General features: G+C 42.4%; 1 protein-coding gene across 3 annotated transcripts in view; it reads right to left on the bottom strand.

Annotated features, from left to right (window-relative positions):
• Window positions 1-23,374, bottom strand: part of Slc30a10 (solute carrier family 30 member 10) — a 32,704-nt gene extending 9,330 nt beyond the window's left edge. Inside the window, exon 1 of one of the 3 annotated variants that reach the window (XM_090341176.1) lies at window positions 22,924-23,374. In XM_090341176.1, the coding sequence (XP_090197302.1) occupies window positions 22,924-23,374 (451 nt within the window). Of the gene's footprint in view, window positions 1-706; window positions 1,353-22,923 lie in introns of those variants that run through there. The other 2 variants (XM_090341175.1, XM_090341177.1) reach the window with 2 other exon arrangements.

Genomic DNA, 23,374 nt, shown 5'->3' with positions numbered 1-23,374 from the left:
CTAGCGCGCTCTCTCTCTCTCTCTGTCTCTCTGTCTCTGTCTCTGTCTCTGTCTCTGTCTCTCTTTCTCTCTCTCTCTCTCTCTCTCTCTCTCTCTCTCTCTCTCTCTCTCTCTCTCTCACACACACACACACACACACACACACACACACACACACACACACACACACCAATAATAATCCCTTGGCCCTGAAAGAGCCTGTGATCCACCTTTGGATTTCATTCACCCTTCCTTTCAAATAAAAAAGGAGGAGGAGGACGAGGAGGAGGACTGGGAGCCCACCCCCCAGCCCCACCCCCAAATCAAGAGACAGGGTATGGCCAAAGGGGAGGAGGAGGCGGGAAACAAAGTTCAGACGGTATAATCGGTATAATCAATGAAAGGGAAGAGGGAGGAGGAGTGCTGTTTCATTGCCCAACAATGAGAATGGATCCCTAGGAAGATGGATACCTCCATACACAGAGGCTAGACTAGGAAGTCAAATGGCAAATGAGGACGCTAAACCTACGAGGGAATGAAAGATATTGTGGGGAAATGAAAGATATTGTTAGGAGAAGAGAAGTGGGCAGCAAAGAGTATTAAAAACAAAAAAAAAAAATCCGGACAGGAAGAAAAGGGCGTGGGATGAGACAGGGACCAAGAGGAAGGAGGGAGACAGAGGATGGAGGAGGGGGGCAGAGGGCCAAAGGATGCAACCGAAAGGCACCTGCTACGTTAGAGAAAACGGTCGCCCCCTTCTCCAGCTTCCTTTCCATCGAAGCCCCCCGGAAGGTCACAGCCGAGTCGGAGCCGGGGCCTGCCGGGGTCACGGCACCGTGCTGGCCCTCGGCGCCCTGGAGTCCCCCGAAAGGACCCCCCTGGTCCTGCGGCGGCGGCGGCGGTGGCTGCCGCGGGCGCGGGCGGCGGCGGGAGCCCGGGACGCAGGCGGGGAGGCAGGCGGCGCAGTCCTGGAAGATGAGCAGCCCCACCAGGTTGACGGCGAGCCCCAGCGCGCCCACGATGAGCACGAGCTCGGGGTCGTCCATGCGCTCGGGCCGGGCGAGGCGCAGCACGGCCTGCACGAAGATGGTGAAGCAGAGCGCCGTGAGGAAGACGGCGTTGCTGAGCGCGCCCACCACCTCGGCGCGCGCGTAGCCGAAGGTGGCCGCCGCGCCCCGGCGCGGGCGCCGCGCGATGTAGCCGGCGCTCAGCCCCACGCACAGCGAGATCAGGTCCGACAGCATGTTGAAGGAGTCGGACAGCAGCGCGATCGAGTTGCCCAGGTAGCCCGACACCAGCTCCGCCACGAAGAACACCACGGTGAGCACCAGCATGAACAGCAGCCGGCACGTCTTGCCCGAGTAACGGCCCATGGCTGCAGCCCGGCGGCCGCGCCACAGGTGGGGGCGCGCACGGCAGCCCCGACGCCTCCGGGCCCCGGCACCACCCCGCCTCCAGGGCTTCCCGCTCCGCGCGCCCTGCCCAGACGCGTTTTATGCGGCGGCGGCGGCGGCAGCGGCGGCGGGGCGACCCCAGTCCCCGCAGTCCAGAGTCTATGGGAGTGGCCCAAGAGCCTCTGCTCTCCTCCCTCCACCCGGGCCCTCCTCCCTCCCCTCCTCACCCGCACCCACCCACTGCCTTGGCAGGTGGCCACCGGACGGTATCTCTCCTGGGGCCCCACGCTGCTGGGAGGAAGGGAGGTGGGGGCCGGTGGCACGCCCTCACCCCCGGGACCCCCTTCTCCAGGCCCTCCTTTCCCCGAATGGACCATGGCCGGCCCAGTCAGATGGATCAGGACCTTGGCTACCTGGAGGCGAGCTCGCGGCTGGTGGACGTGGACACCTGTGCGTACGTGCCCAGACTCGGGTGGCTGTATAGATTTTCCCATTAACCCTCCTCATAAAGCCCAGGAGCGTGAACTTGGGCCAAGCTTGACTTTAAGGGCGCTACCTGCTTTTCTGTTTTATTTTATATCATTACTACCACTGCTGCTGTTATTATGACCAGTACCCGGGGCTTGAACTCAGGGTCTGGGTACTGTCCCTGAGCGTCTTTTGCTCAAGGCTAGCACTCTCACCACTTGAACCACTTTTTCTGTGTATGTGGTACTGAGGAATCGAACCCAGGGCTTTATGTATGCTAGGTAAGCACTCTACCACTAGGCCATGCTTCCAGCCCCTTGCTTTCTTTTTCTTTCTTTCTTCTTTTATTTTTTTAACTTTCTTTTTATTTTTTGCCAGTCCTGGGACTTGAACTCAAGACCTGGGCACTATCCCTGAGCTCATTTTCCTCAAGGGTAGCACTCTACCACTTGAGCCACAGTGCTACTTCTTGCTTATTCTGAGTTTATTGGAAATAATTTCCCACCCAGGATGTCTTAGAACCACTACCCTCAGATCTCAGATTCCAGAATATCTAGGATTTCAGGCCAGACCCACCAGTGTGCCCTCCACACAAAGCATTTTTAGAAATACAGGGAATGGCACTTTGGTTGATGCAAAGTAATAGTGCCCTTCAGTGTTTTTCAGGATATTGTAAACTTAAGAGATTCAGTGTGTGTGTGTGTGTGTGTGTGTGTGTGTGTGTGTGTGTGTGTGTGTGTCTGTGTATATGAGCTAGAGAGAGAGACAGACAGACAGGCAGACAGAGAGACAGAGACACAGAGACAGAGACTGTCTCAGGGCCTCAGTGGTATCTCTTCTTTTTTTTTTTTGCTCAAGGCTGACACTCTACCACTTGATCCACAGCTCTACTATGGCTTCTTGCTGGTTAATTGGAAATAAGAGTCTAACAGACTTTGCTACTAGGGCTGGCTTCAAACTGTGCTCCTCAAATTTCCGCCTCGCTAGGATTATAAGCATGAACCACCAGCAGTCAACTAAGAAATTCTTAATGATGGAGGTATAAGTGTCAGCACCATTCTGAAAGGGTTGCTGCTGACGATGAGACACAGCAACACGAGGTGCTTGTTCTCTAGAAGGCATGAGCTCCAACAAGATCAGTTCAGAGCTGTGCTAGTCAACTTATCAAATGTCCTCACTTGAAGGCATTTCCATGGTTTCTTAAAAATAATACTTTTTCCTCCCCTGCAGTCCTGGGGCTTGAGCTCTGCATCTGGATTCTGTGCTGGAGCTTCCTTTTGCTCAAGGCCAGCGCTCTACTACTTGAGCCACAGCACTGGCTTTTTTTTAGTTTAGTAGAGGAGATGAGTCTCTTGGACTTTCCTGCCTGGGCTAGCTTCTCAATCCTCAGATCTCAGCCTCCTGAGTAGCTAGGATTACATGCATGAACCTCTGGTGCTCGGCTTGCTTGTTCTTGAGATGAAAGACTGCCTAGCTTTACCACGACTCCTTGAACTAAATACCAGCCTCATCTGATAGGAACTGGCATTTTTACCTTAATCCATTGCTGCCTTCAAGCCCCACTTGACCTCTTCCCACTTCCCATCATCCCCAGGGCCATTCTTGAAAGTCTTGGCCTTGAGCAATTTTGGGGAAAACCTCTCCTATCTGAAAGTATGCATTGCCCAAGTAGAATTCAGTTTTGCCAACTGCCTGAATTGTTTCTTGTTTGACTTGTACTTACGCCCTGGATTCCCCACTTTCCGCACCCTTGTATTTTAGACTCTGCGCAATGGTACTTGACAGTGATTAACAAAATCTGCTTTGATCTGCTGAGGTCTCTGTGTTCTTTCTCTTCTTTCATCCTCTTGATCTTTTGTAACGCTATCTAAAACATTACAAGTTAGGATACAGTAAAGACACTTGGACATCCATTTTGGTGTACTATTCATAATAGCTCAGTTATGGAAACAACCCAGATGTCCTACAATAGATGAGTGGAGCAGCAAAATGTAGTACATAATTACAATGGAATTTTACTCATCGATTTAACATTATGTCATTTGCAGGGAAATGAAGGGACCTAGAACAAATCATGCCAAGTTTGGTAAGCCAATCCCAGAGAGACAGATGGCATATGCTTCCTCTCCTTTGTGGGAGCTAGATTTAAACTACACGTGGATGTGATAACTTATACACGGCCTCAGATAGTCACACAAACTAAAGGAGCACACTTTTAGGAGAAGAATCCAAAGGTGTAACTCTTCTAAACATTTTAAAACAGTATTTTGTTGAAACAAATTCCAAGAAGTGGAAACAAGTATTTTTGTTGGTGGTGGTGGTTGGTTTTTGTTTTTGTTTTTGTCATTCTAGGTGGGCAGAAAGGGAGGGAGGAAACATGAACAAACGCAGTCCTGGTATTCAGCAGACACTCTGTGGAAAATGAATTATGTAACTTGTGGGCAGGGACAGAAAGAAGAGGGAAGGGGAGAATGAAGGGATGATGGTATCCAAAAAAAGTAATGAACTCATTACCTGATTATTAAATGGTAACCCCTCTGGACAACATCTTAATAACAATAAAATTTTATTTAAAAAAAAAGAAACCTGCCCTGTTGTAACATCAAATAATGCAACCCATTAAATAAAACATTGCGTAAATCATTCGAATTTTGCAGTCACTTTAAGAGAACTTGGAAGGTTAGGACGAAACCCCTTAATATGTATAGCTGAGTATTTTTCAATAGAAATGCAAAAGAAAATTTGAAAGACACCATAGCATAGTAGTTAGTAATTGGAGTTTTCCTATTCCCAATAACAAGAGCATTGCACATGGTAGAATGAGCCAGACACAATAGGACAAGTACTGCAGAGCCATCGGATTCCTACGTGGACGCTAAGCAGATTCCAGGAAGAGTACTAGGGAGAGGGATGGGGAAATATTGATCGATGAGTACTAAGTTGTTACAGCTAGACAGGAGCAAGAGGCTCTGGCAGCAACGGTACGGCGGAATGACTGAACAGTACGGATAGTGGTTCTTAACCACAAGAAGTGTAAAATGTTTAAAACTGGTCAGTGTAACTTGACTGAAACATGATGCAGTGATGCAAGTATCGAAATACTACATTATCCCACTAATGCGTACTATTTTTATGCCTCTGTGTAGCAGTTAAAGTTAGTTTAATTTTTTTTGCCAGTCACAGGGCTTGAATTCAGGGCCTGAACACTGTCTTTGGGCTTTCACATGGCTTGTGCTCTATCACTTGAGCCACAGCACCATGTCCAGCTTTTTCTATGTATGTAGTACCAAGGAATGAACCTGGGTCTTTGTGCATGCTAGGCAAGCACTCTTACTACTAGGCCAAACTTCCAGCCCAGATAAATTTTTTTAATGATTTTTTTTTTGCACCAGTCATGGGGCTTGAAGAGGATCTGGGAACTATCCCTGAGCTTTTTTTGCTCAAGGGTAGCACCCTACCACTTGAGGCACAAAGCCACTGCCAGCTTGTTCTGTGTATGTGGTACTAAGAAAGCAAACCTAGAGCTTCATGCATGCTAGGCAAGCACTCTACACCTAGGCCCAATTCTCAGCCCCTAAAATGATTTTTAAAAGGCGCCAGACTGGCATAAAACTAAATCCAAACTCTTCTGATTTTGCTACTGCCTCCATGTCCTGAGTTTCCTTTTCTCTTATCCTTCTCTTTCCTCATCTGTACAGAATAAATCATAAAAGTATCAACCTCCTGAGGCTGTCATGAGACTTAAATAAGGAAATACATGTAAATTGCTCAGTGGACTGCCACATTATATAAGGCTATTCACAAATAACCACTCCCTGGAGTTTTGCATATAAGTTAGGGAGGAAAAGAATAATTCACTTTAAACAAGCATGGTAGCATGTCATATTCCCTAATCCTAGCTCTTCAAGAGGCTGACATCTGGGGATTATGGTTCAAAGCCAGCCGGAACAGGAAAGTCCACAAGACACTTATCTCCAGTTAACTACCAAGACACTGGAAGTGGTGCTGTGGCTCAAAGTGGCAGAGTGCCAGCCTTGAATGTAAATGCTCAGGGTCAGCAACCAAGGTCTGAGTTCAAGCCCCTCGACCAATTTAAGAAAAAAAAAAATCACATGAAGGTGACTATTAGAAAAAAATATGCATTTAAACATTTAAGGACTGGTTTACAGCTCATCAAAGAAGCAATGAAATATATACAGAATAAGGTAAAACATTTTCAAATTCTCGAAACTGAAGGAAAAGATGAATTAGAATGAGCTGGGCCTGGTGGCTCACGCCTGTAATCCTAGCTACTCAGGAGGCTGAGATCTGAGGATCAAGGTTCAAAGCCAGCCCGGGCACAAAAGGACCTGAGACTCTTATCTACAATTAACCTCTAGAAAATAGCTGTAGAGCTGAGACACAGCACCTAGACCAAGTTCCACAAAAAAAGAAAAAAAAGAAAAAGATGAATTCGAATGACAGTACTTTTACATATACAAATTGTGGATAGAAAAATTACTGTTAGGGCTCAGCTCATATGTGAACGAATGGTATTCATATATATATTTATTATTATTATTATTATTATTGCAGTATTAGCGTTTGAACTTAGGGTCTCTGAGATTGTGAGAGGAGGAAGTCTTCCACCACTTGATCCACAATCAATAGTCCTTTGCTTTTAGTTTGTTTTTCAAATAGTGTTTCATGCTTTATTCCAGGCAGGCCTCAGACCTATCTCTATTTCCCAGTAGTCAGGGCGTCAGCCTTACCATCCATTTTCATGTAGCATCAGGGATAATGTAGAAGTTTTTTCCCCTCAGGGTATTTGAAAAATACATTAAATTTGAGAGATTTTTGACTTTTGTCAGGAAAGATCAAGCTGGTGAAAGGGAAGAAAGGGGACAGGCACTTCGATAAATTACAATAGGAACAGGCTTTAATCAGTGCAGCAGAGGGGCTTCAGGTAAGGCCAAGTAGTCAGAGATATAAGGGGCATGGAAGCTGGAGAATTTAGGGTTTTAGTTCAACAAGACAGTCAACTTAAGCAGTTGGCAAAAGGTTCTACCTGGGACAATGCATACTTTCAGACACATGAGGTTTTACCTGAAAATTGCTCCATGGCAAAGAATGGTCCTGGGGGTGAATGGGTTCAAGTAAGCCATGAAGGCAGCATTGGGTTATGAAAACCATGCAGAATCCCTCCAAATTTACATTGTTTTTCCATAATAAAAGGAGGCAATGTGAGCAACCATTTTAAAAAGCTAGTGGATAGGTTGTTGATAAAGCAGGAATAGTCTGTGCTCTCTGATGTAACTGAGAACAGAGAAGCCCATGTTCTCTGAGAATTTCTGAGGTCTGGAGCTTCAGTGCCTGGTTCTCTTCCCTCCTGCTGGTCACAAGGGCATCCCAGAGGCTCACTCATAGGGAATCCCTGCGCTCTAGGTTTAGGAGAGGAAAAGGTAAGTTAAATACGAACCTGAAAGGGGATATGGCTATTAGGAGAAATGGGAGAAACCGAGGCAGAATTGGACATTTAAGAAACACTTCTCCTTCCAAGTTCATCACTACAAATTGATACCATTTGAAGTCTAGTTCCTCCTGATTGATGAAGGGGGGTGGATATTCAGCTTGTGGACAATTTTTAATTGTCCAATGGAAGCAAAAAAACCTAAAAGTTATTTTAAAATGGAGAAAAATTCCACCAGAGTTTGCCTAATAAATATAAATAAAATGGATGCCAGACAAATAGGTAGATAAATAGATTTATAGATAGATGATAATTTGTGGGAAATAATTTTTTCCTCAAATGTGGAATTCTCCTGCCTCAGCCTCCTGAGTGCTGAGATTGCAGATGTGAACCACTATTTCTGGCTATATGATTTAAAATCCTCCACAAAAAAATTCACATGTTATTTGATGCCACTCCAAACAACTACACAAACAGCAACTTTCTTTCCTTAAAGTTTAATCTATATGAAAATGGGAAACCTCTTTGTCCAAAAGAACAATTCTTTTTTTTGCCATTCCTGGGCTCGAGCTCAGGGCCTGAGCACTGTCCTTGGACTTTCTTAAGGCTAGAGCCCTACCACTTGAGCCTCAGCACCACTTCCAGCTTTGTTTCAATGTATGTGGTACTGAGGAATTAAACGCGGGTCTTCGTTCGTGCTAGGCAAGTACTCTACTGCTAGGCCAAACTCCTGGTCTAAAAGAACAATTTTTAATTTTAAAATAAGAACTTTTGAAGAAGACATAGTGATCCCTTCCCTGAACTGTGTTCTTGGCAAAGGCCATTTTGCCAGAAAGTGGCCTGGTGGGACTGTTGTTGGAATATGGGTCGGGGGGGTGGGGTGGGTATCTGAATTGACAGCAGGAAACCCCCAGGTCTTTTTTTTGTGATTTGGGGGCTTAAACTCAGGGCCAGGGCACTATTCCTGAACGTCCTTTTGCTCAAGGATAGTGCTCTACCACTTGAGCCACAGTACCACTTCCTACTTTTTCTGAGTAGATTTTTGGAGAAAAGGGTCTCAAGTACTTTTCTTCATGGGCTGGCTTCAAACTGTCATCTTCAGATCTCAACCTCCTAAATAGCTAGGATTATAGATGAGAGCCACCACCGCCCAGCAACCACAAGGCATTTTAAAAAATAATACAGTAGAGATTGTAACAGGATACCATGGTTTCTGCATAACTAAAAAGGATTTGCCCACCTGATCAGAAGTTGATGTTGGCCCACCTGACCTTTTGCATATCTGATTAATGCCTATTTTGTGTGTAATCAGCCTGTATAAACCTCGGGGTCTCCCTGATTTCAAGATCCAAACTTGTTTCTGGCACTAGCTGGGTTCAATCACCAGCAATAAACCCCTTTATCTTCTCTAAGAAGTCATCTTGATCTCTGCTGGTCTGTGCTGCTGTAACACTATTAGTGAATGTTTTAACACTGACCTGCCAAATACACACATGAAATATCTATGGTAGTATAGTAAAATGGCATAGACTTTGGAACTGCACATCCAAGATCCACGCTTGACTGTGTCAGTTACAAGCAAGTAGGCAAGAGCTTCTACATGCTCTTTTGTCATCTCCCATAATGATTGTGAGAATAGTAGTGTGTAAGGGCTTACAAAAAACTCTAGTAGATTATCTGCAAGGTACTCCTCCCATTGACATTTATTGCTCTCTGTGTTCCCTTAGCTTAACACACTGTTCATGTTTCCTTCTTGTCATTCAGGCTTGAGTCCCCTTCACTTTCCTCTAGAAAAGCTCTTCTGACTATGAATCTGAATGCATATATTTCCTATCAACAGTTTTAAAAAGCCCCTCTGGTTTGTTCATTATCCTTATTTTGTATTTTCAGTTCCTAGAACTATGTTAAATATATTTCTGATTTAATATTTAGGGGATGAATGAAGGAAAAACAGAAAGAAAGAAAGAAAGAAAGAAAGAAAGAAAGAAAGAAAGAAAGAAAGAAAGAAAGAATCTCTGAAACTTTATCTCTTCACCAAGCAGAGTTCATTCTGTTTCTCATTATTATGGAACAGAGAATGATGGTGTACACTAAAGAAATTTAAAGAGAATAAAGCTGTGTGTGATGACACACTGGGGCAGTGGATGCAGAAAAATCATCATGAGTTTAGGGCCAGAGTGAGTTACATGGAATAGAAAGAGAGGAAACTTCAGATAAACAGGGAACTGATTTTGAAAAAAATTGCTTCTGGAAATATTGAGTCAAAGAGATATGGGCACTTAAGATTGTATATTATTGTTGCTTAACTTCCACCCAAAAATGTTGTACAAATTTGTATTTGTATTGAAAGTATGCAAGAGTATCTTTGCTTCATTTTGTGCTTGTTTTCTTATTTATGTTAAAACATAATTGATATTAGCCAGGTATGGTGGCTCACGCCTGTAATCCTAACTACTCGGAAGGCTGAGATCTGAGAATCTCGATTCAAAGCCAGCCCGGGCTTTAAAGTCCATGAGACTCTTAACTCCAATTAGTCACCAGAAAACTGGAAGTGGCACTGTGGCACAAGGGGTACGGCAGTAGCCTTGAGCTGAAGAGCTCAGGGACAACTCCTAGGCCCAGAGTTCAAGCCCAATGACCGGAAAAAAAAAAAAAGTACCACAATTGATATTAACCTTTATCCACATTGCTAGATTCAATTAACTCTTAAAATGGTTTCATAAATTTACTGAAATTTATAGGATTGTTACGTTAAATTTGACACTTAGAAACTTCTCCAGAATGTATATACTGACTGGTTGCTCCAATCTGATTTTTCCATTCTGATTGGCAGGTAACTAATCTTTACTTGATTCAAAAAGATTTTCTATTATAATTTGGATAGTTTATCTGCCACTTGTGTTTTGCCCTTGGGAAATGCCTAACACGTTCTAGAACTGCTGATGGTTAAACTCCATTAAACTCCTAGGCCAATTTCTGGCTACCATATCCTGTAATGCTCATTTTATGTCTCACTGCTTCCTATTTTTATTTCAAAATTTTCTGTTGCTGGGTGCTGGTGGCTCATACCTGTAACCCTAGCTACTAAGGAGACAGGAAGCTGACATTTGAGCATCGAGGTTCAAAGTCAGCCCAGGAAAGTCCCAGGAGACTCTTATCTCAAATTAATCACTCAAAACCCATAAGTACACTTTTGGCTCAAAATGGCAGAGACTAGCCTTGAGCAAAAGAGCTCAGGGACAGTGCCCAAGTCTTATAATGGACAGTTGTTTTTTTTTTAAAAAGATGTCGGGGCCGGGAGCATAGCCTAGAGGTAAAATGCTCGTCTAGCATGCACAAAGCCCTGGGTACAATTCCTCAGTATCACACACATGGAAAAAGCCGGGAGTGGCACTGTGGCTCAAGTGGCAGAGTGCTAGCCTTAAGCAAAAAAGTGTCCAAGGAGAGTACACAGGCCCTGAGTTCAAGCCCCAGGACTGGCAAAAAACAAAACAAACCAAAAATGTCTGGTTATCTTCTCCCTTCACTCCAAGTCTGACAGTCTATCAAAGTCCACGAGTACAGGAAACAGTTATCGAAGAGTGACCTGAGTCCTAGTGGCTTCCAACGGAATCTGTGGTACCAGAACTTATCAAACATTCTTCTTCCCATAGAGATAATGAAACCATCCTGGTGGATGTGTTCCACAGTTTACAATGGAGAATTTTGGCTCACAGATTTCTTTCATGATGAAGGGACCTAGCACTCCCAGAGTCTCGCCTATCTATAAGGTTACCTCTACAGAGGACTCACACATGGCCTCTTTTCACCCTTGATCCTTCTCAGGGTCAGGACCATTTCTTTGGAGCATGCTCAGCTCAAGAATTCTGGGATTTCCTAACCCCACCCCTCAAGATTTACCTTCCCATAGAGACCTACACCTCTGATGGATGAGGAAAGCTAACTGAAACAAGCTCTGCCCTGGTGAAGCAGATCTGGAACTGTGTAGATAGTTCTAGAATGCACTCTGATGAAGCTCCCTGTCACTATACATTTAAGTCATACCTTTTTTTTTTGTGCCAGTCCTGAGGCTTGATCTCTGGGCCTGGGCATTGTCCCTGAGCTCTTCAGCTCAAGGCTAGTGCTCTACCACTTGAACCATAGGGCCATTTCCCATTTTCTGGTGATTAATTGGAGATAAGAGATTTAGGTCCTTTTGTGCCCAGGCTGGCTTTGAACCATGATCCTCAGATCTCAGCCTCCTGAGTAGCTAGGTTTACAGGTGTGAGCCACAGCTCCCAGCAAGCCATATCCTTGAATATCTATATTATAGTTTAGATTTATCTGTCAGCCATATCTAATCTATCAATTGCTTCCAAACCCAGGTGAGAAAGAGGTATTATTTATAAGTTCCTAAAGTTCAGTCATATTTGCTGAGTTCTCAAGAACCTCAAGAAAGATAAATGATTATCCAGAGGCCAAAGAAAAACAGGAATGGAGCCTCTGGTGAGACCCCGGCACATGCTGTCTTAAAGAGTGCTTCACAAATATTTTGATGTTGGCAGGTCACAGCAGCTATTGCCTACAAAGAGACTTTCTCTCTTCCCCTCTCTCTCCCTTTCCCTCTCTCCCCTTCCCCCCCCCCGCCCCCAGTCCTGGTCATGAACTCAGGGGATGGGCATTGTCCCTGAGCTTCTTTTGCTCAAGGATCACTCTACCACTTTGATTCCAAGTGTCATTTCCATTTGTTTATTTATTTGTTTGTTTGTTTTTTCAGTTGCAGGGTGCTTTCTTTTTAAGGATTTTTCAGTTTATTTATAAGTACTGAAGAATTGAAACCCAGGCTCCATGCTAGGCAAGCACTCTACCACTACCACTAAGCCATGTTCCCAGCTGGATAACTATTTTAACAGGCTTTCGTGTGCGTGGTTGTTTAAGAGTGGATTTTATTATGTGCATCGGAAATGAAGAAGAGTAATTTGCTCACAAAACAACAGGTAGGGAAGTGGCACTGTGGCTCAAGTGGTAGCGTACAAGCCTTGAGCTGAAGAGCTCAGGAACAGCACCCAGGCACAGAGTTCAAGCCCCATGATCAACAACAACAACAAAATTAGAAGTTTGGGGGCCTAGTGGTAGAGTGCTCACCTAGTAGGCACAATGCCCTGGGTTCAAGTTCAAATACACAGAAAATGCCAGAAGTAGTGCTGTGACTTAGTGGCAGAGCGCTAGCTTTAAGCAAAAAGTGCCCAAGGACAGTGCCCAGGCCTTTAGTTCAAGCCCCAGGACTAACTGAAAAAAAAAAAAACAGCAACAGCAATAACAACAACAACAACAAAAATGCAGGCAGATTGAGCTAGAAGAAGATAGCTCTTCTGAGAGTGGAAAGAAGAAAAGGAAAGGAAATATGCCCACATCTGAGCATTCGTGTGTGTGTGTGTGTGTGTGTGTGTGTGTGTGTGTGTGTGTGTGTGTGTGTCTATTTATTTGGTGGGAGGATGTTTCTCTAAACACTCTTAACAGGAGTATTAGATTACAGAGTAGGAATCAGGAAAATGTTTCAGAGACAGAAGACAATTTCAAACAGCCATCAGTTGTCTAGACTGCAGTTTCCTCACCACCAGGGGGAAACCATACCTAGGAAACTATTAACAGTTGTCTTCCTAGAGTTATGAATGCTGTCTAAAACAAACACAGCACAAACCTCCATTGTACTATGCCTGTCCTATCACTGTGTATGGGGAGCAAGCCATTTGTTTCTTTAGCACCCAGATCTCAAGAAACTCAAGGAGCCATATATGAGGAGCTATACCTGAGATGCGTCATTCATCCTGGACCCATTTAAGACAACAAGACCCTGCCCTGCAAATGGAGCTGATAGCACATTGGATAAACTTTTAAGGTTTTTGGAGAGAGATGAAATTATTTTGCTTGTGGAAGTAATGTGAATTGGGATCAGGGGAAAAATTGGATGGCATGTTTCTAAGCAATGGCTCTAGGAATACCTCCAGTTCTACATGTTCTTCTATAGGATAACCTAGATGTGCCCTTCATCCAGAGGAAAACGAAACAAAAATAAATGCCTCTGAGGCGCATGCCTGTAGTATCTATATTCAGGAAGCTGAGGCATGAGAATCTTGCATTTGCTGCCAATCTAGGCTATATGATGAGACCCTGTCTCAAAAACAAAATGAACCAGGTGCTGCTTGCTCATGCCTGTAATGGTAGCCAATCCAGAGACTGAGATCTGAGGATTTCCGTTCAAATCCAGCCCAGGGAGGGAAGTCCATGAGATCCTCATTTCTAATTAACCACCAGAACACTGGAAATGGTGCTATGACGCAATGTGATAGAGTGCTAGTCTTCGGTACAAAAGCTCAGGGACAGCGCCCAGGCCCTGAGTTTAAGCCCCACAACCACCAGCACTAGCAGTTCCACCAACAACAACAACAGCAGCTAAAGAAGCTGCACAAAGCAAGAAATAAAATTAGGGCCGGGTGCAGTGGATCACGCCTCTAATCCTAGCTACTCAGGAGGCTAAGATCTGAGGATGGTGGTTCAAAGCCAGCCCAGGCACTAAAGTCCAAGTGACTCTTAGCTCCAATTAACCAACTAGAAAACCAGAAATGGCACTGTGGTTCAAGGGGTAGGAAGGTAGCCTTTTGCTGAAATGCTCAGGGATGAGCGCCCAGGCCCAAAGGTCAAGTCCCATGACCACCACCACCAACAAAATTAGGACTTTAAGGAGAGATACAGGGAAGAAAAGACACATTGAAGACCAGACAATGATAGTTTGAATCAGGCCTATGATAGATTTTTTTTAATTTAATTGCAAAATGCCTTTGAGTGAGATTATCCAACTAAGAGGGATGAGAGTTGACAAGATTTGTTTGGACAATAGTTGTTTTTGGCAGACCCTTAAAACATTGACTTCATTTCTCTTACTGTGATGAGAACAAAATCTGTGTTTGAAAAATAAACAGCCCAGAAAACAATGAACAAGTAAAAGGAAGATAGTCCAACAGAAACACTAGCTTTATAGTTGTAAATAAGGAAAGAGACTGATTTAAGGACTTAGTGAAACCAGTAAGCCATTAACAATGCAACTGAATCTTCAGGAGAGGAGCTACAGAATAAAACACAGGAAACTACCTTAGGAAGTATACAAATAAGATAGATATTTGAAAACTGAAAACATAACATGAGTAAAAATTCAATGAATTATCTCAATAGTAGAGTGAAGATGAAATCATAGAAAGTAACCCATGTGAACAACATAAAATAAAAAGACAGAGAAGAAAAGGAGGGTGGGAAAGAAGCAGGAAGGCAGGAAGGCAGAAAAGCAGGCAGGCAGGCAGGGAGGCAGACAGGCTCAGAGACCGATACGGCAATAACAATTATAAATGAAGAAAGATAAAGGGAAACATAAAGGAAAGTTTCTAACTTCACTTGCACTGGGAAACTATTGCCACATTAATCTATTATAAATTACATGCATGCAATGCTACATCAAAAGTAATTGCTAACAATATTATACCAAGATCTGCTAAAAAATGCAATGGGAAAGCTGGACTCCAGTGTCTCATGCCTATAATCTCAGGAGGTTGAGATCTGAGGATCATAGTTTCAGGCCAGCCCGGGCAGGAAAGTCCATGAGACTCTTATCTCCAATGACCCACTAGAAAACCGGAAGTGGCACTGTGGCTCAAAGTGGTAGAGCCTTAGCCTTGAGCAAAAGACCTTAGGGAATAACACCCAGACCCTAAGTTCAAGCCCCACAACCAATTTAAAAAGAAAAAAAAACAACAACAGGAAAATTACAATGGAATTCCGAAAATCAAGAAAAGCAATAAGAGGAAAACAGCAAAATAAAAATCAAAATAAACAAATACAAATACAAAGTAAATACTAGACTTAGATTTTATCATCCAATACTTATATTAAAGTGGTCTAAAATATCACTTAAAATAAGCAGAATGGCAAAAAATCCCCAGACTCTATAACAATATATAATAATATAATTATACAATAAAATATATAATATACATAATATGTAATTATATAGTTATATGTAATAAGATATAATAATCCAAGGCTATGTAATTAAAGAAACAAACTATTGACCTATGTAACAACTTTAATGAATCTTAAGAGCTTGTAGTAGAAGAGACAATCTCAAAGGTCACCTATGCACATTCCATTTGTGTAATTAGATTACAAAAGGAAAACAGACTGGTGGTTTCTAAGATACAGAGCTGAGGAGTAGGGGAATGGTTAGTGTGACTGTAAACTGGCAGGATGAGGGAGGGACACATCTGTGGTGATTTAATTTGAAGATGGTTATACAAGTTTACATTTGATAAAATAGCATAAAATTGCATGTATGCACACACTGGTACAAATGCCCACTTCTCTCTCTCTCTCTCTCTCTCTCTCTCTCTCTCTCTCTCTCTCTCTCTCTCTCTCTCTCTCTCTCTCTCTCTCTCTTCTTTCTTTCTTGCTAATCCTGGGACTTGAACTAGTGCTCTACCACCTCAGCCACAGCTCCACTTCCAGCTTTTTCTGTGTATATGCTACTGAGGAAGCAAACCCAGGGCTCCTAGGCAAGTACTCTACCACTAGGTTATGCTTACCAGCCCATGCCCATTTCTTTACTGATCCCATGCAACAGTTTCATTGGGGGAAACTAGACAAATGATATTATTAGCTTTGAATTTGCCTTATAACTTAGTGTGTCTATAAATTCATTTCAACATAAAACTTGCAAAAGTTAATGAACATCAAAGTCAAAGAGAAAAGTGAAGATAAATCTGAAGAACTATGTGTGTACTATATTTTCCTGGATGGAAAATATGAAAGATCTTACAGGGCATGGAAGATATAACCAGATCCAACATTATATAACTAGCACTGTACACCAGGACTGGGGTGCAAAACTGGAGCCAATAATATCTTTAAAAAAAAAAAACAACAGAAGCCAGATGCAGTGGTTCATCCCAGTAATCCTAGCTACTCAGGAGGCTGAGATCTGAGGATCATGGTTCAAAGCCAGCCCGGGGAACTAAAGAACCTAAAGAACTAAAGAACGAGAGACTCTTATCTCCAATTAATCACTAGAAAAAGGGAAGTGGGGCTGTGGCTCAGGGGTAGGGCAGTAGCCTTGAGCTGAAGAGCTCAGGGTTGGCACCCAGGCCCAGAGTTCAAGCCCCAGGACCAAACAAACACATTTTCCAATTGATAAATGCTATAAGTGCTCAGATTTGGAGAAGTGCTATTCTTGCTGCTCTGGAAGTAAAGCCCATCAGCCCTCCTCACTGATGTGAGATAAGCAGAATTTTCTTCCTATGTACTACTAGGATCACACATCTTAGAGATGTCACTGCAAATGAAGACAAGAATACAGATCCTACTTTATTAAAAAATACTTTCTCAGAGATCTCTCAAGATAGTATCTTAGTGGTAGATGATAAATAACAGGACTTGGACTTTGGAAGGCATTCTAAGAGAGACGAGTCTCTATAGATAATCCTTTCTACTTATGAGGCTGAGATCTGAGGAAGGTGGTTTGAAGCCAACCTGATCAGGAAAGTCTGTAAGACTCCTATCTCCAATGAACCACCAGAAAACTGGAAGTGGCGCTGTAGCTCAAAGTGGTAGAATGCTAGTTTTGAACAAAAGAGCTCAGGGACAGAGCCCAGGCCCTGCGCTCAAGTCCCACAACTAGTCAAAAGAAAACAGAAACAAATCTCTAATGAAATAGATGCTATGATCCATGATATTTATACATTCTTATCACAGGATCTCTTGTGGGAGTGAATTAAGACTAAAGATGGTACTGTCTTCTGAGAATAGTAATTAGTGTCAGATATGGAACCCTGTAAAGGGATACTTCTGGGAATGATTATTGCACATTTCCAGTCATCTGAATCCTGCCTGCGGAAAAGAATGAGAAAGAGTGCAGAAGATGGGTGCCTAGGAAATGACCAAAATGCTTTATTCTGCCCTGCAGATTTCTACCTATCTCTGTCTCCTGCCTTGGCCTCCTGATGGGTAGGTTACAGGCCTTCTCCACCATGGTTTGTGTAGGTTTTTTGGTGCTCTTGTTTTTTTTGATGTTGTTGTTCGTTTGTTTGTTTGTTTTTAATTCTGGTACTAGGCTTAAACTTAGGACCTGGGTGCTATTCTTTAGCTTTTGTTTAAGGCTGGCACTTTATCACTTTGAGCCATAGCTCTACTTCTGGCTTTTTGGTGATTGACTAGAAATAAGAGTCTCTCAGGTTTGTCTGTCCTGCTGTCTTCAAATACTTCAAACACAATACTCCAACCTCAGGTTCCTGAATAGCTAGGTTTATGGGCATGGACCATCAAGACCAGGTTTGTACAGTTTAGTTGTGGTTGGTTTGTTGGTCATAAGTCCTCAACTAAGAGCCTGGACACTTTCTCTGAGTTTTTTCACTCAAGGTTAAGTGCTCTACCATCTTGGGCCATACTGCCACTTGTGATTTTTGAGTGGTGAATTGGGGTTCTCTCTGACATTTTTTTCTTAATAGTTTTGTTTTGTTCCTTTTCTCCCTCTCTTTTTTTCTTTCCTCCCTGTCTTCCTTCCTTCCTCTTTTGGACAATACTGAAATTTGAACTCACTCTGAGATTCTGAGTGAGAATCTCTCTGAGATTTTTCTGCCTGGGCTGGCTTCAAACTGATTCTCAGATCTTAGCCTCCTGAGTAGCTAGGATTATAGGCATTAGCCACTGGTGCCTGGCTTCTATAGTTTCTTATATCTATCTCATTTACTCCAGAGTATTTGCCACTGAAGAATCAACAAATTTAGTGACTGCTACAACCTCTTCTGATAAATGCTGGGTTGTCATTGCTTCTAGCAAGTTGGTTGGGAAAACATGGTATTAGGAGGGAGGAGAGAAGGCACAAAGCAAAGCAAAATTAAGTACTAAAGAATTTGTAAAAAAATTGAATATACATGTGTCAGATAAAATTCATCATTTATAAATGATAGGAAAACAGGGTGCCAGTGGCTCACTCCTGTAATCCTAGCCACTCAGGAGGCTGAGCTAGGAGGATCCAGGTTCAAAACTAGCCCAAGCAGGAAAGTTTGTGACTTTTATCGCCAATTAACCACCAGAAACCCAGAAATGGCTCAAGGTGATAGAGTGCTAGCTCAGGGTCAGCACAGGCCCAAAGTTCAAGCCTCACGACCAACAAAACAAACAAATAGGACATTAAATAAGACTGATTGAATCCTAAACAGAAAAAAGGTGCACATGAGACTAGATGCCATTGTACTAGAAAGCAAGCTACATAAAATTCATTTTTGCTTTTTTTAAAAAAGGACCATTGTGTAGCAAGATTTTCGGGTCCAGTGCAAGTCAAGTGCATAGTGTTCTAGTGGTTACATTTTAGAGAACATTCAGGTTTGAAAAATAATTTTCAAAAAAGCAATGGAGCAAAAAACATGAGAATCAAGGAAAAATTCAAAGTAAATAAGGAAAAAGAAAAAACAAACAAGTGAAACATAATGGCTCGCGCCTAGAAATCTTCACACAGATGAGGCTGAGTTAAGGATGGAGACCAACCCAACCTGAGCTACGCAGAAAGGGCCTATCTCAAAGAATGGAAATCTCTGATTAATTTCAGAAAAATCCAGTCTCAAGTGGTTGAGTGCTAGCCTTGACTAAAAGAAGCTCAGGGACAGTGCCCAGGCCCTGAACTCAAGCCCCAGGGGGGAAAAATATATGTATTTATATGCTGCACACAAAGCTCAGTAATACAATGATGCTTGCCTGAACTCAGGTATGAAACCCTGAGTTCAAATCCCAATATTGTCCAAAAGGGTAAGGAAGAAAGACAGGGAGGAAAGAAAAAAGGGAGGGAAAAACAGAACAAAACAAAACTATTTAAAAAATCAAATAGGTTTAAAGTCCAAAATGTTGATGATTCTATGTGTATATTTGGGGGAGTGAAAAAAAAAAACAAATAGTAAAGAGGAGTAAACAACAATATACATCCAGATCTCACAAAATATGCTTCATCAATCAGTTTTCTCCTTCCTTCCTTTTTTTCTTTCCTTCTTTTTCTTCTTTGCCTTGTTTCCTTCCTTCCCCCCGTTCCTTTCTGCCTTCCTTTTATTTTTTCTTTTGCTTTCTTTCATGCTTTCTGTTTTCGTCTCCTTTCTTTCCTTCCTTCTTTTTGCGTCTTTCATTTTCTCCCTCTCCTTCCCTCCTCTTCCTGCCTTTCATCCTTTTCTTCTTTCTCTTTATTTTCTTTTGCTCCCCTCACATCTTTCTTTCTCCACTGACATCTCAATAACATAGCCCAGTCTGGCCTCAATTTGAGATTCTCCTGCCTATCTCCTAAATGCTGAGATGACAGCTGTGTACTTCCACACATTCTTTTTTTTTTCTTTCTTTCTCCATGGCTTTAAAATACACTTGACTCTATGACTGCCTAAGTTACTTCATGAATCCCAATTATGTTGAATGCCTTAGTTGTATGTACAATCTGGATACTATTTCAAATTAGTGGCCTTGATTGTTATTACTATTTTACTTTTCTATAATCTCAAACAACAAGCATAGCTAGTATTAATTCCCAAAGCACACAAATAAAACAAAACAAGAAAAGATCTACAGGACCAGGGACACTGAAGTTTTACTAAGGCAGAAGATCCCTAGCTATAGACCCCACAATGATGAGTGGTTACTGCATTCTGAAAACTAACCAGATGGTATCAGCAGTTCTCTAATAGATGGCACCTCAAAGTATTTCAGACTGAAATTACCTTGAACCCCAGCATTCAGAAGGCTAAAACAGGAGAATCATGAGTTACAGGAAAACCTGGACTCCACAGTGATACCTTGTTTCAAATATAAACAAAGAATTCTTTTCTCCCTTACAGATTATTATGCATGGATTAGCTGTATTTCCTCCTGAAATGTGAGCTAATTCTTAAATTAAGGTTTATTTATGAGATTTATTTGACATGTATATTTACTCTTTAAGTGAGTGAATATGGTTTAGAAGCTGGGAGTCAGGGGGTCATGCCTGTAGACCTAGCTACTCAGGAAGCTGAGACCCAGAGGATTGAAGGTTCGAATCCAGTCGAAGCACAAAAGTTAGTGTAACTCTATCTCCAAAAAAATCAACAAAAAGCTAGGCTGGAAGCATGGCTCAACTAGTAAAGCTCTAGCCAGCAAGACAGAAAGCAAACTGTAGGCTGTGAGTTCAAAATCCAGTACCAATACAAAACAAACTGTGATTCAAATAATAATGAATATTTACCTAAAGACATAAATGGTAACAAGCTAAAACTACTTGGGAAACTTAAACACTGACATTTCTAATCAAAGAATTCAGTAACACTAAAAACTACCCAAATAGTAATGTAACGTAGAACACCAATCTTAAAGCATTGGCTCTATAGTTGAAGTAGCCATTACTACACTTAGTTATTAGAGAAGAAATACAGTATAATCCCCTATACTCTACAGGAAGAGAGATACTCTGGAATCAAACCAGTAGAAGCCATATAATCAGGGCAAAATACTTTTTCCTTAAGTCTCTTAGCTGTTACCTCAGCATGGACATAAAAAGGACTAGAAAGCACTTTTTCCCAAAAGAAAAGTGAACTATGAGCTATCTGATAATTCAGCTTATAAATGAAACTATGAATGTATACTACGTGTCAGAGCCTGAGCTCTGGACTGAATGACTTTGTTAAATGCAGACAAGAGATCATCTATGAAAATAAAGTGGGCCAGGAGTTTGGCCTAGTGGTAGAGTGTTTGCCTAGCATGCATGAAGACCTGGGTTTGATTCCTCAGTACCACATACATAGAAAAAAGCCAGAAGTGGTGCTGAGGCTCAAGTGTAGAGCTCTAGCCTTGAGAAAGTCCAAGGACAGTGCTCAGGCCCTGAGCTTAAGCCCAGGACTGGCAAAAAAAAAAAAAAAAAAAAAAAAAAAGAATAAAGTTAGAAGGCTGGGAGCATGGCCCAGTGGTAGAGTGCTTGCCTAGCATTCATGATGACCCAGGTTCAATTCCTCCGCACTACATACATAGAAAAAAAAGCCAAAAATGTTGCTGTGGCTCAAGTGGTAGACCTCTTTCTAAGCTCTAGCCTTGAGAAAGCCCAAGGACAGTGCTCAGGCCCTGAGTTCAAAACCCAGGACTGGAGAAAAAAGCAGGAATAAAGTTAGAATTGTTGTGGTACAACTAAGGACATGTTAGCCCAGTAAAGCTGACAATCTAAAATAATCTCCCATGCTTATATTTATAAATAATAATTATATAATTTATAAAAAATGTCATATTGAACACATGAATTTTATAGTCTGAAACTGATTACATTAGTCACCAAGTTATAGGGTCTTAGGTTAATATTGTCTTTTACAAAATAGGATGTTTTAACTTTTTTTTAAATTCCATTTTGGGTGCTTGAACTCAAGTCCTGGGCACTGTGCTGAGCTGATTTTGCTCAAGGCCAGTGCTCTACCACCATGTAAGTGATCCACTTCTGACTTTTTGATGAGTAACTGTGGATAAAGAAGCTCAGAAACCTTCCTGCCAGGGCTGGCTTTGAGGCTACTCAGGGCCTCCTGAGTAGCTAGGATTATAGGAATGAGCCACGATCCTCTGGCAATGAATTTATTCTTTAAGCTTAATGAAGATGTAGACTTTAGTTTCTCCTCCTCCTTTCTTGGCAGTCCTGGGATTTGAATTAGATTCTAGACACTTATTTGACTCCCTTTATAATCAGCACACACCATCAATGTTTTCCTAACATATTCTACTGGTAGGAAAGCTTATCAGAAAATTTAAAACTGACTTAATAATGGTATGAAGAAAAGGATTACACTGAAGAATACCAAAAAAAAGATCAGTACTAAATAAGCCTTGAAATGTATCTTTGATTTTTTTGCAGTATAAATACATATACATAATTTTATGTGTAGTTATATGTAATTTTTAAGTCACTTTACAGCAATAAAGTGAAGAAACATGGTTTGATTTATAAAGAAGCTACTTTTTAGATTTACTGTTTTCTTCCAAGATTTAATTCAATCTGGTAACAGATGACCCAGTAACCTTGGTATCCACTCTTAAAGTCCTTTTTGAGGATTCACAGGTACATTGTTTTCCTTTTACTCGCAGAGAATATATGCCTACAATAAATATGTGCAAATATTCCTGTCAGAAACCACCATTTTCTTTTATATCTCCTCTCTCCCCATTTTATGTAACACCCATTCACAATGTTTCTAGAAGTTTATCAGTGAGTTAGATATTTTAAAATTCAAACACGGCCGTGTCACATCTAGGCAGACTGTGATGCCACATGCATTTTTCTTCCTAGTTGCTCCATGTATATTTCTACAGTCAGCACCCTTGCCTCCTTTCTACTGGTCTGAGCATGCTGTTTCATTCTTTGAGAGAAAAAAATTAAAGAACACCTTCCACCCATGCCAATGGCCTGAAGAGCCAGACCGAAAGCAACTCTTCTAAGAAAGACCTATTGTAAAATCACAAGGACAGGAGGCCCACCCAGTGAGGAGGGCCAATCCGGATAGGAGCCTCATAGGCCCCTGAACACACCACCTGCCAGAACTCTCTGTAACTCTGCCACCACCACCTGAGGAGCTTTACCTGTTTTGATGTCGCCCTGAGGCCTGGGCGCTGCACAGAAACAGCAGTCCAAGAAGATGATATAGTTAAGAACATTGAAGAACAGCCCGATGATTCCAGCACTAAGCACCAGTAGGGGCTCCTCGGTCTTCTGGGGACTGGTATACCTCTTGATGGCTTCAACCAGGATACTGAACATGAGGGCCACAGCAAAAACACTGTTGCCAAATGCTCCTACCACATCTGCCCGAAGAAAGCCGAACGTGCTCTTCTTGTGATGTTCTATACTGCTCGCCCTGACACCTACAAGTCCTATGATCATGGACAAGAAGTGAGAAAGGACGGCAAATGCATCGGACGCCAAGGAGAGGGAATTGCCTATTTGGGAGATCACCAGCTCCATCACGAAAAGGAGGAGGCTGACCACACACATGATGATCAAACGGAAGCTCCTTCCTGAGTATCGCCCCAT

This window comes from Megascapheus bottae, chromosome 10, assembly GCF_031878675.1.
Source record: "Megascapheus bottae isolate mThoBot1 chromosome 10, mThoBot2.hap1, whole genome shotgun sequence".
NCBI lineage: Eukaryota > Metazoa > Chordata > Mammalia > Rodentia > Geomyidae > Megascapheus > Megascapheus bottae.
The sequence above is the reverse complement of the archived record's forward strand: the minus strand, read 5'-3'. Positions and strand labels throughout refer to the sequence as shown.